General features: G+C 33.5%; 1 protein-coding gene across 1 annotated transcript; it reads right to left on the reverse strand.

The window, feature by feature from the left end:
* Nucleotides 1-3,700: 3,700 nt before the first annotated feature.
* On the reverse strand, nt 3,701-9,498 carry LOC140449340 (short transient receptor potential channel 5-like). The gene is made up of 2 exons (XM_072542475.1): nt 9,243-9,498; nt 3,701-5,970 (listed from the first exon to the last, which is right to left on the reverse strand). The coding sequence occupies exons 1-2, from the start codon at nt 9,403-9,405 to the stop codon at nt 3,815-3,817; spliced, it is 2,319 nt and encodes a 772-aa protein (XP_072398576.1). The 5' UTR covers nt 9,406-9,498; the 3' UTR covers nt 3,701-3,814.
* Nucleotides 9,499-12,331: the final 2,833 nt, after the last annotated feature.

Below are 12,331 nucleotides of genomic sequence, written 5' to 3' on the forward strand. Positions count from 1 at the left end.
CACAAATAAAACAGCTGGAAATAGACGAAGGTAAACAAATCAAAGGAACTGACAAGTATAAGTATTTAGGTTTCATAATATCAAACAAAGGAACAACGGAGGAAGATATAAAAAATAGACTAGGACAAACAAGAGACTGCATACGAAAATTGAACCCGGTACTATGGGATAAGAACATCAGCATGAAAACAAAGAAAAAAATATATAATACCATGACAAGAAGTATCCTCACTTATGGGTGTGAAAATTGGACAATAAATAAGAAAACTAAAAACAAAATAAGAGCAACAGAGATGGAATTCCTAAGGAGAAGCTGCAGAGTAACAAGAAGAGATAGAATAAATAACATGGAGATTAAAAGGAGAATGGGAATGAACTCCGACATAATAGACTACATCGAACAGAAGAGGTTAACCTGGTACGGACATGTCAGAAGAGCAGGCCAAAATCGGTGGATAAATAGAATAACAGAGTGGAGCTCGATAGGAAGAAGAAAGAGAGGCAGACCCCGAAGATCTTTCAGAGATGAAGTGGACGAAGCAATGAGTAGAAGAAACCTACAGGAAGGGGACTGGCTAAACAGGAAAAATTGGAAAAAACGGTTGAGTGAAGGAATACAGTGAAAACTGTGGAAATCCTTGTATATATATACTAGAAGAAACCTCTAGATATGGTCCTCATTTTCTTTTATCAGGATAGAATTATCTGCATAATAGTGTATTCTTAGGCAGCGATTCTTCAACTTAAATCCTGCATTTATTTACATCTTCAATTATTTAGCCCATTATTGTTTTAAAACAGACCTCCTTCTGGTTTTTTCCAACAAATTGTAACAAATACCTTGTCTTTACATGATATTTTTCTAGCGACCTTGGTAGGGTGTAAAAAAATTCTTAGCGCATAACTCTATTATTTTCTCGCATAGTTATGCCCAATGTTCAGTCTTCCTAATTTATAATATATTCCATTTCCATGCTCGTTTTTTTAGCAGGTTGCTGGCCTCAGCCTTCTCAGATATCTATAGTTTATTTTTATGAACGAGAGAATAATTAGCATAATTTTAACTGGTAGCTCCGACCACTCCATGGGCGTGCTCAAGATTAATTGAAAAATTACTTTGAATAATTGTAAAAAATAAATGAATTATTTCAGTGTTATAAAGTGTTATGTGTATGTAAACAAAAGTGACCTCTTTTATCACACACTATATTAGAACTGACTGGCCTACATTAAAAAGGGTTTTAAAAAATTCACATTTTTTTTAATTTTTAAAAATTACAAAAGAGAAAAAGAGTTTTTAAAACCGTCTAAGGTATGTTAAATAGATGAATAAAAATATTAATATAAAACTTACAGCTACTTGTTACAAATCCAAATCAGATTCAGAAGATGAACTTTCAGAACCAAGATTTATAATAACTGGCTCGATCATTTTATCAGTAATATTGTCCAGCTTCCACATTTTTTCCTCTTCTTTAATAGTGTGATTTACTGCCTTTTCCCAGTTTTCAGGTTTTACATTATTTACGGCCTCCAAAAACAACTGTTTAACATTATGAATTTTAAAAGTGGTATTTTTTCTTGAAACTTCACTCTTTATCTGTGCCCATACCAGTTCAATCGGGTTTAATTCACAATGATATGGTGGGGATCTAAGTACTGTCATTCCACGATTTTTGGCAATTTCATCAATTTCGTATTTTTTAAATTTTTCTTTATGAAGGGCACACAACGAATAAAGTTCCTTTCTTATAGATCCGGGATGGTACGTAATATTTTTTGAACTCAGCCAATTCTGCAAGTCTTTTTTTAACCACTTGGTTGTGGGCAGTCCTTCTATAAGTCTGGAGTGATAACTTGCATTATCCATTACTATTACACAGTTCTTAGGAAGAAGATCTATCATTTGTTCGAACCATTCTTGAAAGACATCAGCGTTCATGTCTTCATGGTAGTCACCGGTACGAGTTGATTCAAAAGTTAATAAACCACCTTCAACAAAACCGTCTGAACTGCCAATGTGTACTATTATCAGCCTGCGTCCCTTTCCTAATGGTGGGTTTAAACCAGTAGATAAGTTATTTACAAAAGCGTGCCTTTGACTTGTAACAGTTTCATCCTGCAAAAATTTATTTGGTGTATGACCCTCGTTGATCCATGTTTCATCAAGATAAAATATTTTTCTTTTTTGGTTTCTCATTTCCTTTACGGTTCTTAGAAAATGTCTTCTCCATATGACAATATCGCTTCTTTCTAATAAAATAGACTTTCTGGGATTCTTTTTCCAGCGGAAGCCTATTTCTTTTAAAAGTTTCCATAACGTACTTCGACTCATTTCTGGGTAATCCTTATCATCTCGAACTGAGACAAGAACTTTATCCAATGTTGGAAATTCTTGTCTAAAGAAGAATTCATGCACTTTCCGTCGAAGTCCTTCTTTAAAATGATATTCTATTTGAAATTTTGGTTTCCCTGGAGCATTACGTGGCATTTGAAAACTACCACATTTCTCTTCTTTAATAACTCTGTAAATCGTAGATTTCCCAACACCAAGTGTACTGCTAACTAACTCAACGGTCTCATCAACACTTTCACATAAACGTTTGTCTGTAAATGATTTAAAACAATTAAATATTAATGTTTTTTCATTAACTGTTAGAGGACCAATTTTTCGGCGTTTACACGGCACTTCCAAATTTTCCATAACACTAGTATACACAATAAACTGCACCTTGCAACTGAAGTACCTACTTTTAGTGAACTGTTAAGAATTTTGAATACGCCACTTGGACCTTCCTATATACAAAATGGAAAAACCCACTATCACATTTTCTGTGGAATAAGTTTAGAAGGTAATTATCTAGTCAATTACTGTCGTAGATTCCTGGAATTAAAGAATTAAATGTTTGATTGTTGAAACCCTTACTTCGTGGAATGCACTCATTTCAGATAAAATAAAACGTTTTATTTTATCTAAAGAATTAAACTTTATTTTGCAAATAGGCAAAGAATTAAACTTTATTTTGCAAATAGATAAAATAAAACGTTTTATTTTATCTAAAGAATTAAACTTTATTTTGCAAATAGGTAGGTACTTATTAAACTTTTATTGGTTATATATAACCAATAAAATAAACATCTTACATTTCTTGCAAATTCATTAGTACCTGTTAACCTCCATCACTCCGACACTGGCAACCTTATTTAGGGATTAGTAACCCTCACAACTATTGTATTCTATTCTGCTCCAACCTTTATACCTGGTGGTCATACTCAATTTAAAATTGTTTTCCTATATACTTCTGTAAAGTTATTGACAAATATCTGTTTTTCATTGAGTCACCCGTATCAACAGTTTAGGGATTTGCATACATAATTTATTGTTTTATTACTCTCTCATACATAAAAATACACTATAGACTTGGACCGGCAGTGACAATCAGTGGGTGACTTGATCCATCCATGAACCATCCCAGGCGGAGTTGTTTAATGAATACTTGGAAATAATATTTAGCGAAGCCTCGGAAGGGTAATGTGGACTTCGAATTGGGGAAAAACCATCAATAATATTAGATATGGGGATGACACAGTGATCATGGCTAAAAATATCGAAGGTCATCATTTTTTTATGAACAAAGTTAAAATGAAAATTTGGAAAAATCATAGGAATAGATTAAATCAAACTTCTGTATTTAAAATGTATATGTATATTACTTATAAATTAAAAAACTTATAAAAGTCATAAATAAACAAATGAATGTATAAAAACTATTTAAAATATAACACTCTTGTACCTAGATATTTGTCATTTTATCTATTTTTCTTCGACAATCTGAGCTAATAAATTTTTTAGTTCATGTATCTCTTGCCGTAGTAAATCAAAGTCACTAGCAGCAGCTGAAGCCATATCTTTTTCTCTGAAGTACCTCTGCACTAACAAAGTCATCAGCGCTGGATATTCTATGTCGTTGACCCTCCCAACAGACTCATTTTGCAAAAAACTATCTTTATTAAATTTACAACAACCGTTAGATTTGGTTACCTTAGGTCCACTAAGTAGATTTAAAAAATTGTTAACACCTGTAGGGGTAGGAATTAAGTTGAAAGGTGAAGGAGTTGTAGACTGAAGCATAAATTCCATGTAGAAGTCAGTTTTTCCAAAAGTCCATTCAACATCCAAATTATCAATTACTCTCTGAAATGTGGACGACATCGTAGCTATGAGCATATTTAATATCATCACTACGATAAGCACCTCGAACAGTGCAAATGCTATATATCCTACAGCTTCTGTAAATTCATGTGTGTTGATGATAGTAGTCTCAGGCGTTTCCCCTGGAAGATTTTCTATTATCACATCTGCAGACTCTAATGGAGACATGCATAGTATGGCCCAAAAAAAAGTTTTTAAAGTTGATGCAAAATTAACAAACGATGAGACTTGCTGTGTCTTTATTTGGTTGCTATCAACCTGTACCATTCCGTCGTAGTACTGGTAGAACCTGCATAAACCAGCAGAAAACGAGATAATCACAATAACGAAAATTATTACATATTTAGCCAAATCAGCACACATTTTTCCTAAAGAGATCTGCAATGGTCCCATGTAATAGTTAAGTCTACAAAAAAACATTAACTTAAAATAAGCCATTATGGTTGCTACTGTAAAGCAACCCTCAGCTATGAGCAGTGGATCCAAATGATGCCAGTATTTCCTTTCAAGGTCTGTTTGATCATTACTTTTAGCATCCAAGTAAGATGCCAACCAAAACAGAAATGTGAGTACAAAAAGGATGTTATTTACTATTCCATGCCAACTCCATAACTTTTTGAAGAATCTTGCTGGACCTACCAACACCAACATTCTAATTAAGCTCCAAATATTACCTATGACAAAAGTTATTATTACCGGCTCCAGACCAGAGTTTGGTGGTTTTCTCTTTTGTCCAGTTTTATCTATATTGGATTCTAAGAAAATGATCACCAAAAAAATTCCATATGAGGATATATGACTCAACATTTTGTTTATTGGTATACTCCAAAATTGAACTAGAGCAGAGCTGGGCATTAGTAAGCACATGAAGGTAATTACAGGCAACATTAAGGCTCTACCTATTGGATATAGTAACTTGATAATTTGTGGTTTAAGAATATACTCGTGCCAATCTCCACTCCAAGCAGATTCAACAATCTGTTGAGTGTTTGGATGTGCCACGAAAGTTTTCTGCTTATAATCCATCGCTAGCGTTAGTCTAGGAAACTGGAACGCTGTTGATGAAGGCAAACCAGTACTTTGTGTTAAGATAAGTTCCATTTCTGTAGTACTTCTACAACATGCTATCAAATCTACAGCAAATGTACCAACTTCTTCAGAGAGTTCAGTGTAAGCCGTTCGGAATTCTGGTACAAGAAAAGAGGAGTCCTTGAGTTCTTTAGCCAGTCGGAAGGCGGCTAATATAGGATCATAGGTAGAATAACACATATAGGCGGGGTTTGCTACAGCTCTATACAAATTTAACCTTAGGCTTTCTGCATGGAGAAGGTCATCTTGCTCTAGATGTAACAGGCAGTCAGAGCACCGACAGGACGGTGGATGAGGTTTGCTGATAGTGTGACCTCTTTCTATTAATGTCTTGATTATCTCATAATGTCCGCATTGGGCTGCTAAAATTAAAGGTGTGACATAATCAGGGAAGTCAGAACTATGAGTAACTCCAACAAATTCTAGACTCGGCGAAATCTGGCTCAATTTGTCTAACAACATTGTTAAGATAAGGGGCTGATTGTCTTTAACAGCATGCAATACACAATCTCCAATGTCTATACCAGGCTGTGTCAATAAAAACTCAACCATAGCATCGGAGTGGCCTTGAACAGCTACTAATAGGGCTGTAACTCCTTGGAAGTTTGTACAATTAACATTAATAGTGGGGTTTTGATCTAAGTATTCCTTAACAGCAATCACATCGCCTACAAACGTAAAAGAGTATTAATATGGAAATCTAAAAGAGAGTATCTAGAACATGGATGCACAGACCGCGGCCCGGGGGCCGCATGCGGCCCTCCGGCCGAATACTAGTGGCCGCCGACAGCAAAAATAATACTCTTGTACATTCGAAAACTATTGAATTCTATTCCAGAATAAAACCAAAAAAAAATATGTTCGAAAAGTAATTTGAATCTCGCGCGCGCTATTTGAATCTAGTGCCCAAAAATGCTAAGTCAAGTAACATCGCTTGCTGCCTTTATATAAAGTTTAAAATAGTAGAGAAATCAAGAATGTTCTAGCGCGGTGCGAGCAAGCGAGATAGCAGTAGTCCCGAATTCCCGATTGCTCGCGTAGGAATACGAAGCTTCCACAGTCGTATGCACAGAGTACAGTTACACGTCGATTTACTATTGCAGTGTTAACCCGTCAAGTGCAGTGTATAATTATTGTGTTGTGAAATCGTAAGTAAAACTCTGTTATTAATAAGTGTTTCCCTGCCTATTTAATCAAATTTAGCTTTAATGTTGGCCAAATATTAAAATAAAACAAAGAAATTACTATTTTTATCAGAATTTCTCTAATTGTAATAATTACGTCATTATTTCAGATATAAAATCTGTATAAAAACCTTAAAATTTCTTAGGAATAATATTAAATCAATTATTTTTGATAATTTAAAAAAGGATGGGTAATTTAAGTAGGTCCTGTAATTGTTTTCAGGTGCTGTGTTAATCCTAGCCAGGATTAGAACGCAACATGGAGAAGCCAGGACCTAGTAAAAAACGTAAGGTTAAAGATGAAAATCGGCAGTTTCAAGAAATTTGGACTGAGAAATACTTTTTTGTATGGTCGCATAACAAAGTCGTTTGTTTAATTTGCAAGAATTCTGTTGCGATTGCAAAGATATATAATGTAAAAAGGCACTATGAAACGCAGCATCCTTCTTTTACCAAGTTTACAGGCGAATTAAGAAAGCAAAAAATGTTGTCTTTAAAACGGGAGCTTATTGGTCAGCAAGCTATGTTTACAAAACCCATTTAAGATTCAGAAACAGCTACAGAAGTTAGTTATGAAATTTCTCGAATGATAGCAAAGCAAAGTTGCCCCTTCAATGATGGCGATTTTGTAAAAGAATGCATAGAAATTGCCGCTAAGAAAATGTGTCCAGAAGCATCAAAAAAGTTTGAGAAAATTCAACTGAATCGTATGACTATCCAAAGACGAATAATATCTTTGTCAGGTAATATTGCGGAACTATTAATTGAAAAAACTAAAATCATTGAATTTTTTTCATTAGCACTCGACGAATCCACTGATATTAGTTCCACAGCTCAACTTCTCATATTCATACGAGGTGTTACTCAAGATTTTGAAGTCTTAGAAGAGTTATTAGGAATGTGTTCATTGAAAGGTCAAACCAAAGGAGTTGATATACTCAATGTTCTTTTGGATGAGTGTTCAAAAACTGATTTGGACTTATCAAAATTATCGGGAGTTGCGACTGACGGTGCTCCTTCGATGATTGGTGTCAATTCCGGGCTAGTTACTTTGCTGAAAAAGCATCTGCAAGAAAAAAACATAAACGCTTAAGATCTTATGCAGTTTCACTGCATTATACACCAAGAAGCCCTCTGTTCTAAAAAAATTGAATTTCAAAATGTCATGAAACTGGTAGTTTCGATTGTAAATTTCATAAAATCACGAGGACTCAATCACAGACAATTCAAACAATTCCTTGATGACATCGAAAGCGAATACGGAGATTTACTGTATTATACAGAAGTAAGGTGGCTAAGTCGTGGATTGACACTGGAACGATTTCTAAATTTAATAGAAGAAATTGGAATATTTCTGGCAGAAAAGCAAAGGGATGTCCCCGGAAATCCTGATTGGTTGTGTGATTTGGCTTTTTTAGTTAACATTACAAATCATTTGAATGTCTTGAACACACGGCTTCAAGGCAAAAATCAACTGATATCCCAGCTCTACGCTCATGTATCATCCTTTCAATGCAAGCTGACACTTTTCAGATCACAGTTGAATTCTGGAAATTACAATCATTTTCCGAATTATAAGAAAATGGCTGAAAAATTCAACAAAACCTCGATTAATTTCAGTTATGTAGAAAAGCTAGATATTTTGATTCAATCTTTTCAAGAAAGTTTTTCTGAGTTTAAAAAAGTGAAACCTCTGTTGGACATATTTAGCAATCCTTTCACGATTTCAGTTGAAAATGCGCCAGAGTCAATGCAGTTAGAAATTATCGACATTCAAAACGACCAAGATTTACGCAACAAATTCAACGAAGGAGACTTGCTGAACTTTTACCGCTGCATTGATAAAAATATATACGAAGAGTTGCGCATAAACGTTCTGAAATGTGCCAGCTTCTTTGGTTCTACCTATATATGTGAACAAACTTTTTCAATTCTAAATAATAATAAAACAAAAAATCGAAACCGCCTTGCAAATGCAAGTTTGGAAGCTGTTTTACGTGTTGCTACAAGTAAATTTGAGCCAAATATAAAAAAGATTGTAAGCACTATGCAGTGTTACGCTTCAAATTAATAAATTATTTTTCAATTTTAATAAATTATTATCAATTCTTTATTGTCTTTAATTACCTATACTTCTGGCGGCCGGCCCACCATCAGTTCATGATTTGCCCGAGTGGCCCCTAGTCTTAATAAGTCTGTGCATCCCTGATCTAGAACAATCACAATATTTCCAAGACAGATAAATACAAGAAGAGGGAAATATTTCACTATTGTACTAACAAAACCAAACTATAATAATCTCTAACCGTATAACTGAGTCAGTCTTATAATAAATAACAGGGTGTTACTTTTTAGTCTCAATAAAACCATAATTTTTTTATATTTCCGCTTTTTCGCGGACCAAAAAAACTAAAAAATCAAAGTGAAAGAAATATCGTTACATAGATAAATAATATTTATTCATTTTGTATATATTTAAAAAATAAAAGATGGTTTTCAATATAACTCAGTTAAACAATCTCTTGCTTTGTGATATGTATATTAGTATTGTTAAATTTTGTTGTTATATTTTTAGTATGTAAGATTTTAGTCTCATCTTTTAAACTTTTTGATATGGATTTTATATTACAAGTAATTTCAAGTTTTGAATCCTATTTATGATATTGTATATTGTAATTTAAACTGTTGATGGAGTTATCCTGTGTATTAAATAAATAAATAAAATAAAAATAATTGTTCAAACTGTGCATTTGTACCTGAAGCTACTAACTCAAAAAACCGTTTTTCAGCTTCTTGAAGTTGTGGCAGAACAATGCTTGGTCTAGGTACTAAGACATCTACATCGTCTGAAAGCCTTTTATACTGATATGGCTTTCCTGGTCCCTTAGGTGCTCCCGGGGGAGTGGGGTCCGCAGACATGGCTTTAAAATTGTTGTGTATAAATTTTGAATGTTTCAACGGTTATTGATTCTTAGTCACTTCGCATTCTGTCAAAGTTTGATATATCTAATTGTCATTTATAGATTAATATAGGTTTATTACACGCGTTGCTATTGGTAAAGTAATTAATACAAAGATGTTAGCAAATAATACATGATACTATGATTAAGAAGATAAGATATTGCGCATAAGTCGTGACGTAATTGGAGAGTTGCACGTTCGTAATGTCAGTTTTTTGTATGTGTCAATAAATAATCTTTAATAAATAGTTTTTATATAATTACAATAGATTATTGTAATTATTAAACCTTTATTTAATATTATTATTTTGCTAATTGAATAAGTTCATCACAGAATGCATAAAAATCCCATTTAACTTTAACAAGAATTCAAATTCTACTCTCCAATGACGACATGCGCGAACACGACCGATTTTGTGCTACGGAAAGATCCTATCTTGTTAGTCATAGTATCATGAAATAATAGAGCTAATAGATTCATTTTTGTTGTGATGCTTCCAAATTACTGTACTTATTCATGACCTAGGAATGCTCACAATCAAGTTTTCAATGCTATTGTAATTTTGCTCGACAAGAATCAAACCTTTTTAAGTTCCATAAATGCTTAACGGGGTTGTGGTCAGAATTGTTTTTTGCCCAACCATTTAATGATATATCAAGCAAGTTGTCAATACAACTTTGCGTTCTTACTGAGAAGAGCTGAGAAGAGTACAGCCAGTTCGTCGATCTTACCAAATCCTTCACATCCAATGGCTCCTAGATGTCGTTCAAATATTTTGTCAAAAACTGTTGCACAATTGATACATTATGGTGATAAAGAAACTAATCGCCGCTTGTACAAAAATGGGGCTGTTTTCTTTCCTCTTCTTTCTTTCTTGTCTGACCTCTTCGACTGTATTTATGGTACATAACACCTTCAAACACAAATTTCGAAGTTCAAACAAACTTTCTAGTTCGCCCACATTCAAAGAGGACCTTTTTAGTGGTGGAAGCTTGACCTAAACGCGGGTCACTGACAACTGACCTGTAGCCATATTATTTATAACGATTAAACTAGTCTTTCATGTGTTTCGCTTACATATTCACCTCCAAAGGCCTTGGACATCATTTGAATTATTTCCTCACATTTTGTTTCGAATTTACAGCAAAACTTATGCAAATGTAAACAAAATCGTTCTATTACGACTTGAGGCTTACTGTTAGCAACAAGCCGGGAAGAGTAGATGATTACGCTTGTACCTTACAGAGATTATAAACAAATCTTCTTCTGCTTTGAAGTGAGCAGTTTTAGAATGAATCTGACACATACACGAATCATTCCCAAATTCTGGGTTAGAATTCTTGAAACATAAGTTTTCGTAATTCCAAGATCGTTTCAAGTTTGAGTATACTCAAACGACCACCTTTTTTAATACTGGAAGTTCTACTTGAACGCGGATTATTTATAACAGACGTTTGGCCGTATTTAATCCGATCGAACTATTCTTTTATCTGTGTTTTGCTCAAACATTCATCTTCAAAGAACTTTTATAGCATTTGAATAATCTCCAAACAATTTTTTTTGAGTTCTTTCGATTTCTTGTAGGCATCCTTGTTTAGGATCTTTACACATTTCAGCTAAAGTTTCATTAAGGCTACATATATCTGAATTTTCAAAATAATAAATCATCTTATTACTTCCAGTTGTCTATAGAGTTGAGTTTCCTTTGGCAGCTATTTCTTCTAAAAGAGTTTCTCCTCGTAAAATGTCTTTATCATTCAAATTTGTGTCTTTAACACATTGGCAACGCTGTGGTGAAGCCAACAGATTAAACGTCCGTAAACAGTGAACATTTTTCCAAAATTCGAGGTGAAGTCAACGTTTTAAAAGACAAAAATCGGTAGTAACTAATTATACTGGTAAAGAAAGTGTGAAGTGTATAAATGACACTAGAAAAACCCATTTGGTGCGATCAAAGATCCATAAAATAACATCGAAAACAAATTCTTTATTAGCAATATACTGTGAAACAAATAAGGTTATCTTGATCTGCAATCCAGTTCTGCGAAAAGAAAAGGGCCCACGTCTCAACATCCGGCGGTCTTGCCAGACTTCAAAAAATAGTATAGAAAGGGAAAACAAAGTAGGTAAAAAGAAATAAAATAAGACTTACAATCAATTTAATTTTACCACCAAAACAACCGGTTTTGCTTACTACACTTTGCTAAGCATCTTCAGGTCTAACGGTACCAGGTAAATTAAATGATGCGGGTTATTTACCTTTATTCTATAGATATGTTTTAGAAATGTGTGTTAATTTATTGAATTTTATAAAGGTCAATATAAAAATTCAATAAATTAACCCCCCTAAATTAAATCTCTCCCCTCAAGAACTTTCCCATAAATTTCAAAACAGTTACAATAAAACCGATGATTACCCATCACCAGCAATCTAGGATAGTTTGAACTATGTTTTCCGAATCATTACTTAATAATTCTTGTAGCGGAATCATTTAATTTACCTGGTACCGTTAGACCTGAAGATGCTTAGCAAAGTGAAGTAAGTGAAACCGCTCGTTTGGGTGATAAAATTAAATTGATTGTGAGTAAGTCTTATTTTATTTCTTTTTACCTATTTGAAATGGACTCACACAGACAACACATTCATGATTTGGAAAACAAAGTATCCATTACTAGATATATAAAAACTAAGTAGCTTTAAGATGATAATTGATCTTCGAAGAGTCAATCTGGATTCATTCTCCTATCATAAAGCAAACAAAAAAAATAATTACATAAAAACCATTATATACATAAAAATATTTTTATAAAATACAATATGTTAAATAAGTAGCTAAAATGGAATGGGAAAATCAAATTCCAAATTCACATAATATTCAGAGTT

The sequence above is a fragment of the Diabrotica undecimpunctata genome, chromosome 9, assembly GCF_040954645.1.
Source record: "Diabrotica undecimpunctata isolate CICGRU chromosome 9, icDiaUnde3, whole genome shotgun sequence".
NCBI classification, from domain to species: domain Eukaryota; kingdom Metazoa; phylum Arthropoda; class Insecta; order Coleoptera; family Chrysomelidae; genus Diabrotica; species Diabrotica undecimpunctata.

Coding starts and splice junctions, on each gene's coding strand:
- LOC140449340 (XM_072542475.1), bottom strand. CDS start 9,405: ATGTCTGCGGACCCCACTCCCCCGGGAGCACCTAAGGGACCAGGAAAG. Junction 5,971..9,242: donor TTTTGAGTTAGTAGCTTCAG/GTACAAATGCAC, acceptor TTACGTTTGTAG/GCGATGTGATTGCTGTTAAG.